Consider the following 25186-nt stretch of genomic DNA (forward strand, 5'->3'; position numbering starts at 1 on the left):
TTGATAGAAAAGACTTGACCTCATTAATTGCATTAATGTTTGTACCAAAGATCAGTATGTCGTCCACATACAAACATAATATGACACTATTGCCCCCACCATGGCTATAGTAAACACACCTATCAGCCTCGTTAATGACAAATCCTGCAGAAGTCAGAGTTCTTTCAAACTTCTCATGCCATTGCTTAGGTGCATGTTTCAGACCATACAAAGATTTTAACAACTTGCACACCTTTCTCTCTTCACCCTTTACCACAAACCCGTCAGGCTGATCCATATAGATCTCCTCTTCCAACTCTCCACTGAGAAAAGTTGTCTTTACATCCATTTGATGAATGATAAGACCATAAGAGGCAGCCAAGGAAAGTAACACTCGAATGGTGGTCATTCTAGCAACGGGTGAATAGGTGTCAAAGTAATCTTCGCCTTCTTTCTGAGTGTAGCCCTTGGCCACTAGCCGCGCCTTGTACTTATCAATAGTACCATCAGGCTTTAGCTTCTTTTTGAACACCCACTTACAGCCCACAGGTTTACAACCATATGGTCTATCAGTTAGTTCCCAAGTTCCATTAGAAAGAATTGAGTCCATCTCATTATGAACAGCTTCTTTCCAATCATCTACATCCGGAGATGCATATGCTTCTGCAATCGTCTTGGGTGTGTCGTCCACAAGGTATACAATGAAATCATCACCAAAGGATTTTGCAATCCTTTGTCTCTTGTTCCTTATAGGAACTTCATTGTTATCCTTCTCAAGGACTTCCTCATGTGATTGTTCGAAATATTCATCAGTTGTACTAGATTCAGGAATTCTCTTAGAAGAAAATCTAGCAATGCTATGCATATCTTTCATAGGAAATATGTTCTCAAAAAATGTTGCATCACGAGATTCCATTATAGTATCAACATGCATATCAGGTACTTCAGATTTTACCACTAAAAACCTATAAGCAATGCTCCGTTGAGCATACCCTAGAAAGACACAATCCACTGTCTTTGGTCCAAGTTTGCGTTTCTTAGGAATAGGAATATTGACCTTTGCCAAACATCCCCAAGTGCGCAAATAAGAAAGTGATGGTTTTCTCCCAACCCACTCCTCATAAGGGGTTTTCTCCTTATTATTGTTGGGAACTCTATTCAGGACATGACATGAAGTCAATAGAGCCTCCCCCCACCATGCCTTAGATAAACCAGAAGTGTCTAACATGGCATTCACCAAGTCAGTCAATGTGCGGTTTTTCCTCTCGGCCACTCCATTTGTTTGAGGTGAATAGGGAGGCGTCCTCTCATGAATAATACCATGTTCCTCACAAAATTCATCAAAAAATTTGGGAAAATACTCTCCACCACGATCGGACCTAAGACGCTTGATCTTTCTCTCTAGTTGATTTTCAACTTCAGCTTTATAGATTTTAAAGTAGTCTAATGCTTCATCTTTAGTTTGCAACAAATAAACATAGCAAAATCTAGTCGCATCATCAATCAAAGTCATGAAATATCTGTTTCCACCTTTTGTCAACACACCATTCATCTCACAAAGATCAGAATGTATGAGTTCTAGAGGTGCCAAGTTTCTCTCCTCGGCAGCCTTATGAGGCTTTCGAGGTTGCTTCGATTGCACACAACTATGGCACTTAGAACCTTTGGCAACTGTGAAGTTCGGAATTAAACTCATGCTGGATAGCCGAGACATTAAACCAAAATTAATATGACATAAACGAGAGTGCCAAATACTTGCATCATCATTAACACTAGCACAAATTTGGTTTATTGACTTATTGCAAAAATCTGAAAGGAAAAAGCGGAACAAGCCTCCGCACTCATAGCCTTTTCCTATAAATTATCCAAATCTTGACACGTTTACTTTATTGGACTCTAAAACTACCTTAAATCCATCTCGACATAGAAGGGAGCCGCTAACTAGATTCTTGTTCATAGTAGGGACATGCTGCACGTTCCTTAGTTGCACGATCTTTCCCGAAGTAAACTTCAGATCCACCGTGCCAATGCCACGAACAGAAGCATGTGACCCATTCCCCATTAGGACGGAAGAATCCCTTGCGACCTGATAAGAAGTAAACAGGGAGATGCCAGCACACACATGAACGTTAGCACCCGAATCAATCCACCACGAAGATGATTGAAATACTGAAAGCACAATAGGTAAATTACCATACCCATCAGTATTGCTAGCGGTCACCATGTTGACAGTCTTGGAGCTTGTTTTCCCTCTGCGGTCTGCACGTTCAGGGCATTCCTTGGAAAAGTGTCCGGGCTTCCCACAGGCGTAGCACTCTAGCTCAGCCTTGTTGAACTTCTTCTTCTTGAAGGTAGTAGTCTTGGTAGGCTTGTTGAAAACAGGTTTGTTCTTCCCTTTGTTCTTGTTCTGTGGGTACCTCTGCACCATGTTAGCAGTAGGCTGAACCTCACCTCCTTTTTCAGTACTATCTTTAGCCCGAGCTTTTTCTTCAACATCAAGAGATGCAATCAGATTTTCAACTGATATCTCCTGTCTCTTATGCTTCAGAGTTGTGGCGAAATTCCTCCATGAAGGAGGCAACTTTCCAATCATGCACCCAGCCACGAATTTGTCAGGTAGAACACATTTAAGGAGTTCAAGTTCCTTCACAATGAACTGTATCTCATGAGCTTGTTCTACCACAGAACGGTTATTCACCATCTTGTAGTCATGAAAACTCTCCATGATGTACAGTTCACTGCCTGCATCTGTTGCACCGAATTTTGCATTTAGTGCATCCCACGGAATCTTTCCGTGATTTATGTGCATGTACACATCACACAGACGGTCAGCAAGAACACTCAGAATGCATCCCACAAACATAGTATTGGCTTCCTGGAATTTTCTCTGATCTTCATCAGTCATTCCCTCTGGAGCACCAACACTAACGTGGAAAACTTTCAGAGCAGTAAGCCAGAGCGTGGTCTTCACCTGCCACCTCTTAAAGTGCACACTGGTAAACTTATCCGGCCTCATTGCATCAGCGAATCCAGCCATAGTTAACTCAGGAAATTGCCTATAATTAGGTTTTTGGATTGTTGGAATATTAGGCAAGTTCATGATTAATTCGAGTAAATAATTCATGACTAGAAGAGATACTAGCATGCAATAATCTAGCAAACTAGAAGAATAACAAGACATGCATAACAGTAGCAAACACGTAACAATAGCTGTAGAGACAGACATGAACAGAGGATGTTGGACGCACTGATCGTTAGCTATTATGGGTGTGACGGTGTTGATGACGATCTGCTGCTGACTGCGATGAATACGACGATGAGTAGCACCGCCCGACTTGGACGGAAGACGACCCGTGATGACGAATTTGAGCAGTCGCGCACAGCGCTTCCCAAAAACCTAATTCGTCCTCTCCCGGTGCAGGATCGCAAAGACGAACGGTTCCGGAGACCTGCTCTCCCACGCGCCGATGCACGCCGGCGTTTGGGATGGAGTAGACTACGACGGTGGCGCAAGTTGTGAGATGAGGAAAAACCCTAGGTGTTTTCGGTGTGTCTCTGGCCGCAGCCGGTAGCTGTATATATATATTAGGACCAGAGGCAGTATTGTGTCGCGATCACAATCCCAAACCGACTCGGTTTCTAATTTGTATACTTACCGGACAAGAAATCAAAAACTTGTCTGCCAAGACATAAAAATAAAACGGCAAAAGGAAGCGGCGCTCCTGCAAGGAGACGGACCGGATTTCGGCGGACCATTCACGCGCATGTCGCATGTACGCGCCGCCTCGCCTCGCCTCGCCTCACCCCGGCGAGGCGAGGCGAGGCGAGCGAGCGCGTGTGGTTTTCCCTTTCTCTTCTCACACACCACTTAGAGTGGTGGAGAGAACCCACTATATAAAGAGGTCCAACTCAAACTTAGCACCACCACTTGCCATTTTACACATGGGCTTTGAGATTTCAGAAATTGCTATGGGCCTAGCCCATTAATTCTAACAGTCTCGGTGGCGTGTTCTCTCTGTGGCATGCTTCCACCAGTCCATGAGCGAGGGCTCGTGATTGGGGATCGGGGCTGGAATGCGAAGCCAGGCCAGGACCTCGTGCCATGCCTGGCGGGCGAAGGGACATTCCAGCAGGAAGTGCCGGAGCGTTTCCGGCTCTTGATCGCATAGGAGACAGCGGGGGTGATGTTGCAGTCCATGTGCCAGCCTCTTGGCAGTCCAGCACCGATCTTGGTTGGCCAGCCAGTGAAAGAATTTCACTCTCGGCGGCGCCCAGCTCTTCCAGATGAGCTTCCAGGAGTAGCAAGTGGTTGATCCATGAAAGGTGGCCAGGTAGCAGGATTGTGTGGAGTAGGTGCCGCTCGCCGTCCATTTTCTGATCAACTGGTCCGGGGCGGCGGAGAGCACCGTGTGCTCCATGACCTGCCATAGCTGCAAGTACTAACCAATCTCGTGCAAGCCTAGGTTGCCGTGAATGTCGCATGCCCAGGAGTTGCCAATCAGCCCGTCTGCCACAGTTCTTGCCATGCGTCGTCGCTTAGGGATGCAGTCGTAGAGGTTGGGCAGGAGTTCGTGGACGGATTGGCCGTTGATCCACCGGTCCTCCTAGAGCAGGGCGGTCCATCCATTCCCGATGGCATTGACGTGGATGCCCAGAACAGTGCACGCTCCATGGGTGAGAACTGGAGGTCGAGCCCTTGCCATGCTCGCTCGGGATCTGTTATGGCGAACCACAGCCATTGCAACCGATCCGTTCTAGGAACAAATGGTATGTATATGATCTATACCCACGTGTTGGTATAAAATCTGCACCCATATGTAAAATTTAAAATAATAATGTTTATATTAAAAATTTATATTTAATTATAATGTACTTTATCGAAAAGCAAATTTAAGGAATATATTTTTATATTAATTATAGTGTTTTGTATACACTTCGATCATCGTTGACAAGAGCACACCATGCTATATTTAAAATCACATATTTTTTTAAGAGAAGTTAGTTTCCTTTTTGAGGTGATGCCACTTACAATTTATTTTTGGGAGAAATGTGACTTACAATGTTAAGTAAGATCTCACTGCATGTGCGAAAAATAGATTAAACTGCATGGCTTTTCATAGTAATTTATGGCACTTGGGTAAATTTGTGTGTATGTGCGCGCGTGTGTGTTTTATAATCTAAAAAATCCTAACATAGATCTGTATGAACAAGTGAGAAGTTTGTAGCGCATTATTATGTACAATCAAAGTGCTAGTTTCTAGTGCATTATTAGGTACAATCAAATAGAAAATTCTGGAGTATATAAGTTTTTATGAGGAACTTATCATTTAAAGGTTGACATGCTGCTTTTGTCATGGTCAAATCTGTCAGTATGTTTTCCAGTTGGCTTACTAACCTGTTGACAAACGTGTATTTACTTTGAACTTGGTATTGAAATAGCATCGATTTTAATAATACACTATATAAAAGGGTTACTACTTGTTGCCTAAATAACGGTTACTACTTGTTCTTTAAAAAATCATCATAGTCCATGGAAATAGACATAGGAATTAATCCACTAGGAACATAAAACATAGAGCTAAATTGTGGAATGCTCATCCAAGAGATTGGTAACCTAACCAAACTAGTGGATGCAACTATCATATTGGTTTGTTTCTACGGCCCGTGTGTGGTGTGCACCTTGGTTCCACATGTTTGACCTTATTATTTCTCCAATATATTGATTACACATTTGAGTGTAATAACCAATAGTTTAGTGATTACAAGTATGTTAGTTGAGATCTCCGTCCCTCGGCCCCGGGAGGTCATGATGTTAGCCTGACCTATGGGTTGGCCCTGAGAAGTAGCAAACTATGTTTTTTTTAGAAAAGGAGGAGGACCCCCAGCCTCTGCATTTGGACGATGCATACGGACACTTTATTAATTATTCTCAAAAAACCTTACAAAGTGATACAACAGTAAGACTAAAGCCACCGTCTATGCAACAACTGTCGCTACACCTATCCAATTGATGAAGGGGCGCTGATAGTCTGGGCCTAATACCAAACAGAAATCGCAGCCAAACCTAAACATCTAAGACCTGAGGTCCCAACCCGGACGCCTGCCGGGTATGAGGCACCTACCAGTCCGGCGCATTTCTCCACCAGGATGCCTGCCGGGTATGAGGCCGCCGCCGCCGCTTGCCACCAATCCATCTTCAGTGTGTACTGCTGCACCACCTTGCCCGGCCGCTCTGCCATCGACGCCACCACAGTGCCTGAGAACGGCACCCTCCTGCGCGAGTCCCTCGCCACACATCGGGCGCCGAGTCTCCACCGCGCCACGCCGCCGAGAAACGCCACCATTAATGTGCAGGGTGAAGCACCGCTCCACCAATTATTCCGCCCTCTGGTCCCTCGACCCCGTGTACACCTCCAAGAATGACACCACAAGAGGAAAACGACACAATAATGCCGCCGTCATCCGATCTACTGATCTAGGGTTTCCCCCGGAGGTAGCAGATAGTGGCCTGGAACTTCTCAACAGCGATGCTTTCAACAAGGGAACGACACCAAAAAGTGCCGCCATCGCCGGCCTCGGCAGCAGCCGCGAGCAGGTCTTCACCCAGATCTGTTCCAATGGCCTCCATCAAGCGTCTTGTGCACGGATCGTCCACCACCGCGGCCGCTGCATCGCCGGTCACGAGACCACAGCCACCGATACACCCTCCGCCATCCGGGGCCGCCGCCCCGGGATCCAACCCTCGCTGGCCGCCAGAGCGAAACCAACGAGCCCCATGCGCCGCGAGAACGCCACCATAGCATCGTCGCGCCGACCGCACACCGCCGCCAGGAGCGCCCGCTGCCACGCCGCCGTGCCCCACGCTAACCCAGCGCCTTCCATCGATCTAGCCGTCCCATGCCAGCCAAACGACAAAGGGGAGAGGCGTCCCGCCGCCGCCCCCGCCAGGCAGGCTTCGCCGGCCGGCGCGCCTGGGCGGCGGCGAGGGGACCGAAGGAAGAGGGGGGACGGGGACCGGCGGCGGCGGGAGGCCTCCCCTGTCGCCCGCGGGAGCGGCAGAGGAGGTCGATCCACTTTTTTCATTCAGCTAAGCCAGTAGCAAACTATGTTTAGAGGAAGCTATTATGAGTACTCTTCTCTCAAGCCAAATTCCGTGTGATGAGGTCTTTGCTGAACGATTGGACATACTTGAAGGCACGCTAAAACATCAGTTCACAGGAAAAACATAGGAAGGCAACGAAAATGCTACTTCGCTTTTGGTAAACCTATATGAAAATATGCCCATTTTAATAGACCAATACATTCGACATTTATACACATTGGTATGAGTACTGAAAGACAAAGACACTAAGAAAATAATTATGTCACTTGTATATGAAAGATCTTGATCCTTAACAAACTATAGAAATAGCTCGCACCTTTTCTCCCTTTTTGAGAAATAAAATACACTGCAGATTGTTGAGGACAGAAAATGGACAGTTTGTTTGCTAATCACAAAACAAATAGCTCCACCAGATGGCATGACCGCCCAGCAGCTTTACGTTGTTACAATAATATATGACCCTTTTCCAGAAAAAAAAAGGAAACCGTAAGGTTTTGGAACTGATAAAGATTACAGTTACTGACTTATGCTTCAACTCTCAAATCTCTTTTTTTTTGCTGGTACAACTCTCAAATCTCTGACCCTCTTTCTCTTTAGAGCATTTCTAGCCGATCCCCTAAAAATAGCGGAGGATCCGGTGGAGTAAACTCTTAGTGGAGTATTTTTACTCCACTACGATTTCGCCGGACCTAGCCGATCCCCTAAATTTAACGGAGTAAACATAAATTTGCATAAATTTAACATAGATTCAACCTAGTTTCAATCAAAATTTGCATACATTTAAACATAAATTCCAACATAGCTTCAACCTAGCCTTGACAACCAAATTTTTTATATAAATTTAAACTTAAACCTAATCTAAACTTAAACCTAAAATAAACTTAAATTCGGCCATGGAAGAGGTCGAACCAATTTTGCCTCGACATGCCACCAGCCATTGGGTTCGGGCCAGTATCATCGTCGTCATTGTCTGGGGAGATGTGCCACCATTCCTCGGCGTCAAAATCCTCGTCCTGGCCCTCGTGGTCGCCGCCTTGCACCTCGTCGCCGGAGATGACGATGACCTCCCCGCCATTGTCCGCGAATATCAGCCGCTCCACCTCCACGAGATCGAAGTGTTGGCGGCGGAGGTCCGCCATGTATGCCTCATCGGCAGCCTCCGCCGCGAGGCGCTCCTTTGCCTCTCGGTCCTCCCGAGCCATCGCTGCACTCACCACACCCAGCGCCGGGGGGACGAGGTGGACAGGCGCCGTCCCAAATGGGAAGTTGAGCCTCGCGGCAGAGCCATGGAACCGGACTTGCCACTGGTCATATTCGAGCGGCGCGAGCTCCGCCGTGTGGAACGACCTGATCCACTTCTTCGTGTGGGTCTCCCGATTGATGATTTCCGCCACCCATGTCGCCCACGCGCGCTGGCGGACACCAAGGTATTTCCTCTGCGGCTCCTGCTGCGGAGGGAGGTCCGTGAAGTCGGCGAAGCGGGCGGGGGGGGGGGGGGGGGGGGGCACATCGGCCGTGCGGCGGCGGCTCGAGGATGTGCCGCTTGAAGCAGAACCGCGGGCGCGGATCAAAGCTGCTGATGGGCGGCGGGGACCTCCGACCACCGCGTCCGGCCATTGGAGGAGAGGGGGTGGCGGAGAACGGCTGGGGGAGGCACCGGCCGCAGTGGGGGGGTAAAGGAGGCAGAGTGGAAGTGAGATTTTTTTCTTACTCGGCCGCCGAGCGGTGAAGTAAATATAAGGAGAACCGCGACGGATAAGGGTAATTTTTACTCCCCTAAGACCGATTGGGGTCGGCTAGGTCCCTAACCGGTTATTGGGGATCGACTAGAAATGCCCTTACTAAGTTTGTCAATTCAGAATAGCAAAGATAAGTAACCAAAAGCTCATAGCTGGTAAGCCATGACTAATCTTTTAACCTTTTATCGTCCATACCCGCTTCTCAAATTCAACAGCCCGGGCGCCTTTCTGCCTGCTCTTCAGCAGCTTAAGACCCATTTTTTACGGAAGTTTACTTTTATATGGCTCGGAATGAAGGCAAAGACATATAAGTTCACTTAGTAAAATATTCGGTTACTGTAAAACGAAGCTATCTCTGTGTGCATACCAATTTCACCACAAGAAACATAGCCATCGATCTGAGCTATGCTCAGTTCGCGACTTGAACAGGATCAAGCATCCAGGTTTTGTTGCTCGTCTTTGTGTGTATACAAACCCATCGGACGGATGCAACAACTTGAGAGTCCATGGGATCAACGGCTCGGCTTGCCTCACGCCAATTCTGCATGCATGCATGCACGGGGGTGCTCCTCTGACTTTTGTGATACACCGGGGTCTTGCGACGGCGTGGTGTGTTCTTGCCCGCTGGTTGTTGCCTTAGAATTGTTCCTCTTTGCACCTTGTATCCCTTTTTCCGCTTTCTCCATTGATGTATGTTGCTTCCATGTAATCCTGGCCGGTTGATGGTTTTGTTAATTCAAAGCCGGGTTAGGTTTGAGCTCTTCTCGGGCTCGGCCGGCCTTTTCTCTAAAAAAAATACACCGGGGTCCTGCTGCCTACCTATGTGCCAGAGTCGAACACGTTACATACATCTTTATGCTTTTGTGATACACCATGCTCCTGCTCTGTACCCTATCTAAATCTCTGCTAATTCTGCATTTCATGAATTATGCAACGTGGGTGTGAAGTTCGTGTCTGCAGGCATGTAGAATTGGTGCGAGATGAGCTGCTGATTACTTTTTGACCGACCTCATGCCATATCCCGTAGACACGAGGTGCCCGTACATCACCTGGTTCCACGCGTCCGGCACACCTGGCAGGCACCAGTGGCTGCAATCCTCTGGGGCATCCGGCGGCGTCCCGGGCTCTCGGTGTCGCGACGGATGACCGTCCCTTCTCAGCCCTGTCATGTGCGTTATGTTCAAGAACACCACCCTATTGTTCATCTGTTGTCTACTCGTGCGTCGTGCCGTGCTCGAGATCATCGTGTTGATCCATGAATACTCTTGGTCGCTCTCGCCAGTGGTCATCACCAGCGGGTCCTGTTGGTCCGCGCATGAGCCCCCAGTGTCCCACGTTCCGTTGTCGTAGTGTGATGGAGAATAGCTCCTGAAGAAGAGGTAGCCGCTCGTGGAGAGTCGTGGACTTCTTAGCGCCCAATCTTTCACCGTCTGCAGGGATAACCGGAACGCTTCCTTGATGTCCATTGTCATGTTGAACCGATCTCCCACCATGAAATAATTTCCTCTGAAAGTATGGATCAATGCAGCTCTAGTCAATTAATCACGGTCATAGCAATGCAATGCGGTAGCTAGCATCCTGATTAGTTAACTAATCACGTACGATTTGATGGTCTTGTGTTCATTCCACCAGTGACCCGTGTTGAGCACGAGCACATCGGCACCGGCCCAGCGTGTGGCGTGGCGTGGCAGCACGTCGAGCCGGATGGCGCCCCTGGTAATGCTTGCACCTTTGTTGCTTGCCACTGGCAGGATGCGGTCGACCATGACGAGCATCGGCGCGCGGTAGTACTCCACAGAGAGGTTGTAGTCCAGGAAGATCATGGAGAGGTAGCCCTTGTGCCGGCTAAGGGGCTTCCCGGACTGCTCGTATATCCTCGAACCATTCGGCACCGCGCTGGCGAGCATGCACAGCATGGACTCCCACTGGTTACGGCCGATGGAGTCGCCAGCGAACACGATTCGGCCGTTCCGGCTCCTCTCCAACATATCCGTCGCATTAAACCTATTGAATTTGAACGTACTTAGAAAGGTGACAGAGACAAGACAAAATATTTTGCTCTCTAATGAGAGATGTCAATGGCGATGGCTACCTACTTCGGAAGGTGGCAGCTGCCGCGGGGTTGCCAGCGCCATTGCTGGAAGGACGAGTCGTTCCTGCCGTTGCGCTCGCAGCGGAAGCCGGGATCGAGGAACGGGCAGTCTTCCCCGTAGAGCGTCGCGGTAGTGGCGTCCTTCACCCATTTCCCGTCGGAGTAGTCGCAACCACCGGAGGCGTGAGCCGTAATGCCCCCGCCATCATTGTCGATCAGAAGTGGCCGTGGCCGAGCCCGGAAGAATGATTTCTGCGGCTGTGGCACCAGCGTGAGGACGACGGAGAGCACGAAGAGAACCAGCAAGACGGACACCGGAGCGTGTTTAGCTTGCATGGATGGATCTCTGACTAGTACTTGAGTTGTGATGGCGACCATTAACAGGCTGAGAGGAGAATAAGGAGCCGAGAGTGGCGTGGAGTTGCAACAAGAGTGAGGGAGCGAGTGGCTAAATTTAGACATAATGACTGTATGAATGATGAACAAATAGGAACTAGTCGTCTACACATCGGAAGCGCCATTCAGAAGCACTCGTTTTCTTTCCAACAGAAATCAGTGGCACAGACAGTGCAGCTGGAATTCTGCATGTCGAGCCAACAAAAGGTGAAGGGAACTTGAAACAAGTTTTTTTTTTTCTTAGACATTTCAGGATACATGACGCAATCTGTTTCAACCATATGGCTGTAATAATGGGCCAATGTCCCCATTCTATGCTGCGACGAGTGGCAAGAGCCAACAGATGCTACTAAGTGTCCTAAAATCATTCTAGTGAGCGCAACTAAAAACCTGAACTAAACTATAGTGCTCTCTCCTATAGTGCATATAAGATTTTTCCAAAGTGAAACTTTGCACACTTTGACCAAATTTGTACAGAACGATATGAACATTTACAATACTATTAAATATACATCATATGAATATATATTTCATGATAAATCTAACGGTAAAGATTGGGTATTATAAATGTTGATAAATATCTCTATAAACTTAGTCGAATTAACTTTAAACAAATCCTATATGCACTCTAATTTGGCAGCGGGACTATATGCATCAAAAGGGCACCAAGAGTTCGTACAAAGGACCATTTTTTTATATACTAAAAGGTATGACAACATAGAATTTCTCCCAAAATTAAATGACAATGGCAGTTAAGAAACTCCCCCGGACATAACAAAAAGATGCATTCATGCAGAAGCACGGGACTACAAATGTGAAGTTTTCTTTTTTGAAGATTCCATTCATGGTCTACTATCCACCGTAGCAAAGGCCATCAACTAGTCCAGATAAGAAAATACCTACTATTCTATATAGATATGGATACTAGCTAGCAAGCATGGGTCATCAAGGATATGGGAACACCAAGGAACAAAGTCATATTGAATATCTGATAAGTTCTATAGCACAAGAGTTATGTAGATAACCAGCAAAATGGAGGCTAAAAATGCACGACACACTATTAAAATTTAGCGTAAGCAAAATAGTTTCAATGATATACATTACTAATGTGTAATAAATAACTAATAATGACCATTTAGCAATATTGTTATGTGGTTAACTATGCTATCTACATAACAAGAAAAAGTTATACTCATGGAGACTATAGTATGATAAAATAGGTTATCAAAATATAACAGTTTACTACATAAGTTTGCGCCATGTATACCATATAGAACACAAACCTTCCATCATCATTCCGATGCAAATGAAAGGACGCTTGAGAAAGGGTTTCAGCACCATATCAAAAGTGAAAGTAGAAAAGTAAAATTAAATAAACGAAGAAACAAAGTTCCAATTCTGGAGCTACTAATCATGGGAGCCTAAACATACTTGCATCATCTTCTTTGCGTTTGAATGCTAATTTTTGTTTCACACTCTTCAGTTAGGACATTAGTTTTAGGCAAATTTTAGCATACTCCCTCTTACCCCTTCTTTTTACATGTGAGGTAAGAAGGCAAGAGTTAATCAGACCGCTAATCAATGAGATCAACGACTCAGGTCTATTTTATACTCTTACCTCTCATGTGAAATGGGAAGGTAAGAAAAATCAACACCCTAGGAAACGATCAAGTGTTGGGACCTTAGAATATCTGAGGTTTTATACGAACAGCAGCAACTGAATATTGAGTGTAACACTTAGTAATAAAATCTAAATGAGAAAACAAAAAATTGCCGAATAAGTGGTGGATTACTCTAAATGAATTCAATGCCCGCATGGTGATTTCTCATGAGCCACCAAAGAACCAACCTGGGAAATAAAACAATGACAAATTAGTTGCTTCCTCTTAGTTTAATTAGTGGAGTACCCCACTGCACATCCCTGGGCTCCAGCATTTTTCCTCTCCCTCATGAGTCATTCCAAAGTGAAGCATGAAAAGAAGGACCCCCCCCCCCTACCCCTCTGTGTTGCACCCGTGGGCGACTGGATGGTAACCCTAGCCGCCCCTTTCAACCACCATCTCCCATCCTCCTCCCCTCCTCACCAACGCCTCAGCATGCTAACAGGCGAAGCCCAGCCAGCGGTGGCGGCCGCGGGGCTTCCCCTCTTCCCCTGATCTGGGTGCTCGGCGCGGGCTGTGGCAGCCGGGCGGCAGCGCGACGGGGCTTTGGCTCGAGTTGGCGGCGGTGGCTGCCATCTGGAGCGGCGTGAAGGGCGGTGGTCGGCGGCGAGGTGCGCCGTGCTGGTCCCGCGCGGTCAGATCCTGGCTGTGTGGGCGGCTCTGTTGTGTGGTCTGGGCGCGGTGCAACGGCCCCAGACCGGGTGTGGCAAGCTGTTGGTGGTGCATGCTGCCGCTTCGGCCTTGCGGTTAGCGGGGCTGACGCGATGTGGCGGCGGAGGCCCTTGGGGCCGATGCGTGGGGTAGGCTGCGGTGACCTGGGATCCTTTTGGTCGCCTGCGGTCCATGATAGTCGGCGGATCGTTTCACGGCGGCGACTGGGTGCGCTCCGGTGTCGGCTCGTCCATGAGCGGCCCTTGGTCTCCTATCCATTCCCATGCAATGGTTGTATAAGGGCACCGAAGGGCTGAATTTTTCCTAGATCTGGCCACCATTGAGGGATGCTCTGCTCTGCCGCCAGGGGTGGCCACAGAGCCGTCCTTGTCTCCCTTCTGGTGGCACGTGGTGTGCCACCAGGGAGCTCGCCTTTGTCTAGATGGGGCAAGGCGGGGCGGTGTAGGCTAGTTCTAGTCGGCGTGGACTTGGGGATGTTCAGGGTTGGGGAAGGAGGGACCTTCCCGCCCGTCTCTTTTGTTGTCTCGGCTACGTGCCCCGGTCAGAGATGGAGTTGGTGCCATGGACGCCAGGGTGGTGGCCTTGGTGCACGGGGGCGGAGCCCGCGACTCATGCGCTGTCTGGTGACCATGGCCGTGTGGGCGGCATGGTGACTAGGGTGTGTCATTCGATGGTGGTGGTGCGGTTGCCGGTAGCTCTATTGGTGACAGTGAGTGTTTGCCGAGGTGAAAACCCACTCTGACTTGTCAGACCGGCGGCGACAGCGTTATGGTGTCGTCCCCTTCTTGAAGGCATCGTCGCGGGTGCTCATTGTTCGTTGTGGTGCTCCCGGGAAAACCTGATCCTTGGATTGAGCGATGGCGGCGCTCCGGTGTCGCTCCCTTCATGAAGGCGCCGCCTTGGAGCCCATGGTTTCATCATGCTCTGCTTCATTTCATTGCAGTGGTCTGTCCATGAATGAGGGCCTCAACGACTCCTTATTGATGCTTTGTTGTTGGTTTGGAGTCCTTTGGGGTTGTGTTGCTGTTTTCAACATCTTTGTATCCTGCCCTGAGTGTGTGCGCTGTGGTGGCGTGTGTTTGTATCGGTGCGTCTGTATTGGCTTGGTGCTGGTTGCTTTATATATAAAGTGGGGGAAACCCTTTTTCGGTAAAGGAAAGCATGAAGAAAATTTAAAACATTACCTGCCATCTAATTACTTATCCCCAAGTCTGGATCCATAACAGAGAAGAGGGAGGAGGGTTGCGTATTTCCGGTAAGAAGATGCAAGCGGACGAGGCGGGGGTGAAAAAACACCTCATTCAGCATGTTGTCCTTGACTTACTTGGGTATCATTGAAGACATCATCCGAGAGGGAGAATAAAATGGCAATGCGCATGCATGCCCTCTTGGCAAATAGCATGGATGGCTTGCATGCGCCTTCACATGGATGGCCGAAAAGAATTGAGACAACATGGATGGCCTGCATGCGCGTTCACTCGTGCGGAAGTTCTCTTGGAGAATAGCATTTTTGCCCTTCTTCCCCACCCCTTGCCTTTGATTGGTCATAAACTTCACCAATCCGCGACCCGGCTAAACTTGATGATATTATCTGAAGAACTTGATTTTCACTTGCCATTTGTCCACATTTTCATGTACAGATGGAAGAGGGAATAGAATCGAAATCCTTCTCCCGCACATCCTCCTCCGTAAGTGCGTCGCCCCAACCAAAAAATATTTCTTTGGTTCCGGGCCCTGTTCTTGGCGGGAAAGAGCCAGATTGATCTGATTTATTGCAGAGTGGATTCGAGGAATGGGTAGCGTCAATGAGGAAGCGCACCGGGAGGATGTCCTCATTATCCCAGTCGCCACAACCGAAGTCGGGCATTTTGGCTATCGAATCCTCAATCAGGTAGGAGAATTAGTTATGTCGCTCGTGGGATATATTACTTAATTGGAGTATGTACCATGTCTGATCCATAATTCGTAAGGATCTTAGTTTTTTGTGATTCCTGTTGAGATATGAATCAGGTAACGTAATTAATTGGCTTATTTTTGTGTGATATGCTTGGTTACATTATTATTATTTGTGAGTGGTTTGGTTCCGAGCTGCCTATCCCCTGAGACTATGCTTCCGCTGTTATCTTTGATCAACGTGACATGCTTTCAAGAGGTTCTTTTTGTTATATGAAACATGCGATGTGATGTGATGGTCATTCTCTGTCTACAAGTGTGTATCACTATCACTCTGAACTTGGTCCGTGTGTTACCGCTATTGCCCAACCATGTTATGTTCGGCCTCCTATTAGCTGAAAGATGCACGGGCTTCCTTGGTAATCTTGAGAATTGATAAAAACTATAAATGTAGTGAACGCCCTATCTATGTTGAAACACTCGCCAAAAATCAAATGAACAATCATGTAAAAGTAGCGTAGACATACCTGACCAGATGGTTACTCTAATTTTATTCATATGGTTAAAACAATATAGAGCAAGGGCATGAATTTGCTCCTTTCATGGGATAAGTTTCTCAACCAAGTTATTAATGTTGTATATTTTCTATATTGCAGTCCAGATGTGCTAGAAATCGTAGACTCTGGTAGCGATGTAATCGACTCCGGCCCATGTGATTATTTGCCAAAAACAAGCCTCTGGGAAAGGCTTGGGAGTGTTTCTATGATGGACATAGAGTCAAGTAACTTCTGTTGGACCTCTCTTTCTTCATTGCACCATACGAAACATACTACTGCAAGTTCGGAACCCACCGAGGATGATATTAACAGAAGTTTTGAGGTTGGTATTTTCCTTTTTACTTATCCATCTTCCTGTAAATTGTCTTCCCTGTTATTGGTAAGATTCTAACTGGTAAACTTGATTATTATCCTAGATATATCACTTCTCTCATCAAATTTCATCTCAGTGGTCATCGAGTCAAGATTTGTTACTTTCTTTTTCTGCCTACCACAATGTACTGATACAGTAAGCATCATGCGAACTGTGCTAAAGCTCACAACACCTCCGCAAAAAGCTAACATCAATATCTCTCACAAGGATTCCGCTTCATACTGGAAAATATAGTTTATTAGCCATGGCTCTAGTTTCCTTCTAATAGCTTGTACCATTCTGCACAGGTGACTGTAAATTCTGGAGGAGTTGTATTCATTGCATTATTCAAAACATCTAAAAATGGTGAAGTTCCTTCCAAGGAAGCTGCAGCAGTCATTAAAATAGCACCATCAAGGATGGCCACACAGTCAGAACGGTTTGGATATGAACTGGCTAAATGGCTTGGCGTAAGGACCCCTCAAGTAAGTACTCACTTTCTTGTAGTAGGCATTCATGCTAACCACATAATTATTATAGTGTGAACTCTCTTGACCAATGCAGGGCAGAGTGATTCATAGCTCCTCATGTGAATGGCAACAAATAAAGGATGCAGTAGAGAATGCTCGACATGAAGCAATAGCTGTTGGTGATGAACTTCAGGAGATGATTTGCACTGAGATGCTAGAAGCTCTCGAACTAAGCCGATGTCTATTCCTGATGAAGTATTAACTCCAAGTTACCAGTAATGTGCCTGACAATATGGTACATAGTTCTTTTCAAAAAAATATGGTACATAGTTAACATGAAAGAAATTCCAATGTTGTTTTGCAGTTATGTACATGGATCCCCTCTACTAGAGAGCACAACACCATTTGATTCCCCGGAGTTTGCTGAAAAAACTGCCGAAGCTTTAGGTAGGATCTTGATCCTGGACCTCATTCTGAGAAATGAGGACAGGCTGCGGTGTCGGCCCCTTGGTTGGCGTGGAAACTATGCAAATTTACTTGTTGCCTACAAAGAAGCTTATGCAAACCTTGATTCATTGGATGATATTCATGATTCTGCCATCATCCGCTACAAGCCAGAGATAATCAAAAGCCCTAAGAAACAGAAGCAGAGAAGATCCGTTTCAATAAGCGGCAGTGTAGGCTCGGATATCTCAGAGCTTTTGGAAGACTCTTATGATCAAATTGAGCCTGAGATTTCTAGCTTTCATATTGTAGCCATTGATTCGGGTGTACCACGAAGACCACCCGCCAGTAAACGAACGAAAGATCAAGAGAGCTATCCAAGACTGGTGGAACTAACACTAAATAACCTGGACTATTCTTCGAACCTCTTATTTGAGGTGTCCATTGGAAAACTTGGTACCCCTGGACCCGAAGAATATGACATGTCATCCGATTATAGCTATCATTCTCCTCTGTCTGAGAGTGATATGGTAGCAATAGTTAATTCCTTCCGAGGAGGTTTTCGTAGTGCTCTGAGGGACCTTCAACGGTTCCACATTTTCCTGCTCACACTTTATCAGAAGCTAGATGCTCTATTGAAAATTTTCTTTAATCTTATGTATAAAGGTTCAAATGAATCTGACAAGGAAGATGCAGGTCATTCTGATTCACCATTGTGTCGTATAGAGGCACATACAGATCTGAGTGATTCCGAAGTTCCACGACATATGCGTAGGCCTTCCCGTACCTTATCCCGTGATAGTTTTGACATGTCATCTCCTATTTGTCGAGAGAGCTTTATGATGAAGAATTGGAAAGCAAATGGCGATGCATCCCGTGGTCTACGATTGACGATGAAGCTCAGGGAATTTAACAAGTATGCCAAGGTTAACTTCTTTGAAGTGCTCATGGAAAACTTATTGATTTTTAACAGACTATACACGACAATCTGGTTGGTATCTACTCCCTCCGTAAACTAATATAAGAGCGTTTAGATTACTAAAGTAGTGATCTAAACGCTCTTATATTAGTTTACAGAGGGAGTATTTGTTTTGCATTATTTGAATGCTCGGCTGAAATGATATAATATACCATAAGGTTAGCAAATTAGTTGTACAAAACCAAATAACCATCTATAAAGGATTCACACACTAGATAAAGATAATAACAATAAATATCATAGGTTTGTATCTCGATAACTATTTCTCTGTGTGAATGCTTTGATGGTGTGTTATCTCCATCATTTATAAATAGACACCTTGCTTTCTCACCCAACCTAAGGTTTGAGGCCTGTCCTTCCGGCTCCAGAGGCAAAGCTACCATACCCCTTCCGCACGTCGGTGCCCATTGCCTAGTCCTCGACTTGATCGTGTCGAGGAGGCGAGCTAGGATGAGTTGCATTGTCAAAGATGATTGTGTTGTGATGCTTATAGATGCACCATTGCCCGGTTGTATTCACGCAATACTATGTTTGCAGGTAGACAGTGAATTAAACAAAGAAATAGAACAATGGAATGACATGCTCAGGACTGATGTTGTAAAATTGTGTCATGACAACAATTTTAACACAGGCTTCTTTGAAGGGATAGATAATAGTGTTGTCGTTGATGCTTATGAGTTGAAGGTGATCCTATTCTACCTAGCCTGTTTGGCGACAAACTATCTATTGGAGCAACTAAGCATATGAATTTCTGTTTTCAGGTCCGTCTTGAGCACCTTCTTGAGAGGATATCACTGATTTCTGATGCTGCAAGTACAGAACGTCCTTCTCAGATCACATATCACATGTATATTGGTGGTGCTCTAGCTGCTCGGTCGACATACACACTTCGACACCTTGGCATCACCCATGTATTGTGCTTGTGTGCGAATGAAATTGGACAGTCGGAATCTCAGAAGCCTTGCCTTTTTGACTATCGAAACTTCTCAGTAAGTACATATGACAATTTTGTGAACAAACTTTGGAAGATCATTTACATGCAACAAATGGCTGAACTCTCCACTTTAGAGCTTTCTCAGCCATAATAAGGAACTAATTTTCTTGCTTTCCTGGCGACACTTTGTGTTTCTTTTCTACAGATAAATGATGATGAAAATGCGGAAATCACCGATGTCTTCCAAGATGCATGTGATTTCATTGATTTTGTTGAGCACCTACGCGGCAAAGTTCTAGTGCATTGTTTTGAAGGAAAAAGTCGAAGTGCAACTGTTGTTCTTGCTTACCTGATGCTTAGAAAGTAAGACTGCATAATAAATGTTTTTGTTTCCAGTTACCAACGAGAGATTAGACTACCCATAGTGGGGAATAACTTAGACTAGTAACATGCATATCTTGCTAGTCTATGTTACTACCTCTATAGTGGGGAGTAACATATGTGTGATGTCATACACACCTCATTTATTAGGTTATAGACTCATCTTGTCTTGATATGCGTGATGTTACCCATAGTATGAGTAACTAGCTATGCTACTCAATTCATCTCCCTCCTCATTAAATCATTCCACATAAGCAAATTTGCTGAGTTGGACTCTATGTTACTGCTGAAGTTACTCCCACTATGGACAGTCTTATATATCAATATCCGATTAAGAAACTGATGAAAACCATCAATGACCAAATTATGCTTAACATAATCAATACAAGCTTTGCTCGGGATACGAATATGTGTGAAACCTCATAAGAATGATAGTGCCTCAAATTTCAGTTTACTACTTTGTTTGTTTCATTGACTTGATTTGTTTCATGTTTGTTTAGAAATTGTACTCTTCTAGAAGCATGGGACATGCTGAAGAAGGTGCACCGACGTGCGCACCCCAATGACGGATTTGCTAAAGTCTTGCTGGATCTTGAAAAGAAGCTGCACGGTAGAACCTCCATGGAGTGGCAGCACAAGAGGCCTGCAATGAAAGTATGCCCCATTTGTGGTAAGAATGCTGGCCTCAGCAGTAGCTCACTCAAGCTACACCTACAGAAGGTGCACCGAAAGATATCGTCGGGAAGCGTAGACTCAGCAATGACCTTGGAGATACAAAAGGCGATAGAGGCATTGAAGACAGGGTGAAGTCGCTAGCCCCAATGGAGAAGAAGGGTTTGCATGGGTTTTCTCATAGCAAACTACACATTATACATACATCTATACCCAAACTTTTGACTCATGTACCACACATCTAGAAAACTCTTGTTGTACATTATAGTGAGATCAAGTTTCTGATTGTTATTATTGATGTATAACACTTGTTCAAATAGCATGAGTTTTTCCTCGGAAAACTGCAAGAGCTTAATCTTTTTTAATGAAGTAGCAACTTCAACAATTTTAGCCATATTTTCTAGAAATTTTGAAACTTGTTCGGGATATCCTTCATATTATTTAGAATTACCATATACTACAGAAGATTCACTTCGTCTTCGGTACAACCCCCTAAACACATCAATGGATGAGATCTCTACATAGCCCGCGCCGCCTGTGTACGCCCCGATGGGCCTGCCCATCGGCGGATGTTATATGACCAGTTCGCCCAATGAAATATGTCGCAAAAAGAGTATGGTTAGGTGGGCATTCGAACAGGCGGACACATCTCGCTGATAGCCACTATGACTAACAAGTGCTTGTGACTATTTAGGCAGCGCAACATTGAAGGAAGCTAAGAACAGCACCAAATCGTGAAAACAAAAACGAAACATTTTTCTGAAAAAAAAAGGATTATTTCTTAGAATGCGAAATTTTTGGAAAATTTGTGGAAAAAAATTTAAATTGGAACATTTTTTTGAAACTCTTGAACTTCTTTTCGAATTTGATCATTTCTGAAACGCGGATATTTATTGAAACACGAACAAATTTCACAAAATATGAGGTACAGTAGCAAACATTTTCATTTAAAACACAAATTTTTTCTAAACTTTGAAGATTTTCCGAACACATGAACGTTTTTTTAAAAATGAACAATTTTTTAAAACAGCAAGTACTGTAGTAAACTTTCTTTTTAAAAGCAAACCTTTTTCTGAAATTTTTATAATTTTTTGAAAACACAAAAAAAACTTAACTTCCTGAACAATTTTTAAAACACTAACATTTTTCATAAAATGGGAACTTTTTTTAATTTTTTGAACAAATTTTGGAACAAGAAAATAAATTTAATGTTCAAAAAAATTCAATATCCGCACAAAATTTTGGAAACATGAACAGGTTTTGTAAAATTGAAAAAAAACTTTTTGAAAAACTGGATATATGAAAAAATAAAGCAGAAACAAATAAACTTGAAAAACAAATTAATGGGAAATAAAAAACGAAACTGGAAGAATAAAGAAACAGAAAAATAAAGAAAAACTGAAAACAAAATGCCAAAAACGTGCAAAATCTGCGAGGTAGGCATACTATTTTTACAATATTAATGCAAAAAAAATTAGGAAAACTCCAGTAATATGTAGCATTTTTTTAATCCTAAAAAATAAATTAATGCAAAACAATTAAGAAAAACTTCACAAACGGGTAGACTTTTTTTTACAAACTCTATAAAAGAACAAAAAAGGAGATGAAGCTCTTTCAAATTCACGAGCGCTTTGGTCGGCCCAACAGGTGCCCGACGGGAGCAATGTCGTTGCCTGGTTGGGGCAAGGCCTAACCTTTTTAAATTTTGCTGTTCTCGTTTTTTATTTTTTTCTTAATTCAATTTATCCTTTTCAACTTTCTTATTCTTTTTTAAATATGTTGGAAATTTTGAAATATTCTTTGGAATACTAACAAACGTTCTTGTCATCAAATATTGTTTTCAATTTTAATAAATATTGGTCATACAAGGCCATGAGAAAATTGGGACCATTTGATGGATTACGGGGAAAAAAACATGCTCTCGAACGTAGCCTCCTAGCCTATCCGGACACCCTACCTTGAACATGGTGTGTTTTTAACATATTTGAAATGGCCCCAACTTTTCCCACCAGGTGAGAATGTTCGTGACAAGCATCAATGCCAGGTGTGAACGACTTCCAACACCGTATGCACGTTGTGTCATGTCTGACCATTTATCGGCCATTTTTCACCGAGAAAACTTAAAAAAATGCAAGAATTGTCAAAAACTCAAACAACTGACATGGTGTCTTGAGGTGGTCATATAAATTGGTGGAAAGAAATTGGGGTCATTTGACAATGCCGAAGAAACTGGGCTACCCGAACATCATCAGTTTAACATGGTCTATTTTTAAACATGTGTGAAATGACCCGAACTTTTGCCAGCGGGTGGGCATGCCCATGGTAGGCATCCATACCAGGTTTGAACAATTTCCTGTACCATATGCAAGTTGCGTCACGTCTAGCCATTTTCACCGAGAAAACTCCAGAAAATGTGAAAAGCATTGAAAAGTCCAAAAAATTGGCATGGTGCATTGAATTGGTCATATAAACTCGTTGAAAAACCTGGGGTCATTTGACGATGCCAAAAGAAATGGCTCTCATACGGACCCTTCTGGCTTACCCGAACATCCTTTATTTAACATGGTCTATTTTTTAACATGCATAAAATGACTTCAACTTTTGCTAGCAGGTGGGCATGCCCATGGTAGGCATCCATGCCAGGTTTGAATGATTTTTGACACTGTATGCGGGTTGCGTCACGTCCGGATATTTATCGGCCATTTCTCACTGAGAAAACTCCAAAAAATGCAAAATATGTTGAAAAGTCAAATAATTTAGCATGGTGCCTTGAATTGGTCATATAATCTTATGGAAGAAATAATGGTCATTTCAACGTGCCGAAAAAATGGGCTCTCATAAGGATCCTTCTAGCCTACCCGAACACCCCCTATTTAACATGGTCTATTTCTGGACATCCATGAAGTGACTCCAACTTTTTTCTAGCAAATGGGCAAGCCCATGGTAGGCATCTATGCCAGGTTTGAATGATTTCTGACACTGTATGCAAGTTGTATCACATCCAGCCATTTATCGACAATTTTTCATCGAGAAAACTCCAGAAAATAAAAATTTGTTGGAAAGTCAAACAATTTCGCGTGGTGCCTTCGATTGGTTATATTAGATAATGGAAAAAACTAGGGTCATTTGACAATGCCAAAAAATGGGCTCTCATACGGACCCTTGTGGCCTACCCGAACACCCTCTATTGAACATGATCTATTTTTGGACATGCATGAAAAAACCCTAATTTTTACAGTAGGTGGGCACGCCCATAGTAGGCATGCATGCTAGGCTTGAACGATTATCAACACAATATGCATGTTGCGTCACGTCCCACCATTTATCCGCCATTTTTCACCGAGAAAACTCCAGAAAATGCAAAATTTGCTGAAACCCAAAACAACATGGCATGATGACTTGAGTTGACCATATAAGCCCACGAAAAAAAATTGGGGTCATTTGACCACGCAAAAAAGGGGGCTCTCATACGGACCCTTCTGGCCTACCCGAACACCCGCTGTTGAACATGAGCTATTTTTGAACATGCATGAAATGACTCAAAATTTTGCCAGCAGGTGGGAATGCCCATGTCAAGCATCCGTGCAGGTTTGAGCAATTTTCGACAAAGTATGCAACTTGCGTCACGTCCTGCCATTTATCAGCCATTTTTCACCCACAAAACTCTAGAAAATGCAAATTTTATCGAAAACCAAAACAACTTGGCATGGTGCCTTGAATTAATGTTTCTTACAAGCCCATGAAAAAATTGGGTTATTTGACGATAAACAACATGCTGTCAAATGGAGCCTTTTGGCCTATCCGGACATCCTACGTCGAACATGATGTTTCTTTGGACATTCTTGAAATGACTCCAACTTTTGGGCGTACGGAGGGCATGCCCATGATAGACATCCATAATTATAAAATTCACATAAAACTTTTATTTAAAATTTTCAACAAAACTAATAAATACAAAGGGATTAAATTGAAAACAATTAACGATTTTTAAGAATTTAATAAATATTTAAAGTGACAAATAATTTAAAACTGTTATTTTTGTATTCCAATCAATATTTTAATATTTGTAACAAGTTTCAAAAAATTACACAAATAGAAAAATGAATTAAAAAAAGAGAAACAAAATATAGAAAGGAAAAAAGAAAAAATAAGCAAAAAAAACAGAAAAGCAGGAGATTGAGCTTGTTTCGTACCACCTGACCGACTGAGAAACGCTTTGGGGCAGCCCATTTTGGCAGGTAGCAGAGCAACTACCCATCTGGTAGTTTTTCTTTTACCTGATTTATTTTTTCATTTTATTTTTGGTTTTTACATTTTCCATTATATTCTTAATTTTAATTTTATGTTTCTTTTAAATTCTTTTTTGGATTTTCCTTTTCATTTCTATTTTTCATTCCAATTTTTCTCGTTTAGAAATATGTTTGAAAATTTAAAATTAAATATAAAAAATGTTTTTTAGGATTTTTAAAAATGTTCCTTTTCAAAAACATCATTAGTGCAGAAAATGTATGGGAATTTAAAAAAATGTTCGTATTCTCTAAAAGTTGTTCAAAATTTTGGAATATGTTCGTGGTTCAATTTTTCTCAAAACTGGAAAATACTCGCGTTGTCAAAAAATGTTCGGGAATTTCAGAAAAAATGCATGATTTTTTCTAAAAATTGTTCACAATTTCAAAAAATAGTCAATTGAAAAAATAAATATTTCAAAAAATATTTGTGTTTTCACTTTTTTCATAATTTCCAAAAATGTACAAGAATTGAAGAAAATGTTCTTGTTTTCTGTAAACTGTTCAGAATGTTAAAAAATGTTCAAGTTTTCTTTTTTTCTCAAAACTTAAATTTTTTTTGGTAATTTAAAAAAGG

General features: G+C 43.9%; 2 protein-coding genes and 1 long non-coding RNA gene across 3 annotated transcripts; 1 reads left to right on the top strand and 2 right to left on the bottom strand.

The window, feature by feature from the left end:
• Positions 1 to 1709: 1709 nt before the first annotated feature.
• On the bottom strand, positions 1710 to 2256 carry LOC123169023 (uncharacterized). The gene is made up of 2 exons (XR_006484615.1): positions 2178 to 2256; positions 1710 to 2065 (listed from the first exon to the last, which is right to left on the bottom strand). It is a non-coding gene; the product is annotated as an uncharacterized lncRNA (long non-coding RNA).
• Positions 2257 to 9158: 6902 nt separating this feature from the next.
• On the bottom strand, positions 9159 to 11317 carry LOC123169040 (protein trichome birefringence-like 8). Its single transcript, XM_044586893.1, has 3 exons — positions 10917 to 11317; positions 10423 to 10824; positions 9159 to 10326 (listed from the first exon to the last, which is right to left on the bottom strand). Exons 1-3 carry the CDS (start codon positions 11288 to 11290, stop codon positions 9813 to 9815), a joined length of 1290 nt encoding a protein of 429 aa, XP_044442828.1. The 5' UTR covers positions 11291 to 11317; the 3' UTR covers positions 9159 to 9812.
• Positions 11318 to 15150: 3833 nt separating this feature from the next.
• Positions 15151 to 20554, top strand: LOC123168037 (dual specificity protein phosphatase PHS1). The gene is made up of 10 exons (XM_044585903.1): positions 15151 to 15329; positions 15420 to 15532; positions 16191 to 16413; positions 16752 to 16928; positions 17008 to 17168; positions 17278 to 18283; positions 18874 to 19020; positions 19098 to 19325; positions 19476 to 19633; positions 20152 to 20554. The coding sequence occupies exons 1-10, from the start codon at positions 15282 to 15284 to the stop codon at positions 20456 to 20458; spliced, it is 2568 nt and encodes an 855-aa protein (XP_044441838.1). The 5' UTR covers positions 15151 to 15281; the 3' UTR covers positions 20459 to 20554.
• The last annotated feature ends 4632 nt before the right edge of the window (positions 20555 to 25186 follow it).

This window comes from Triticum aestivum, chromosome 7D, assembly GCF_018294505.1.
Source record: "Triticum aestivum cultivar Chinese Spring chromosome 7D, IWGSC CS RefSeq v2.1, whole genome shotgun sequence".
Classification (NCBI taxonomy): domain Eukaryota; kingdom Viridiplantae; phylum Streptophyta; class Magnoliopsida; order Poales; family Poaceae; genus Triticum; species Triticum aestivum.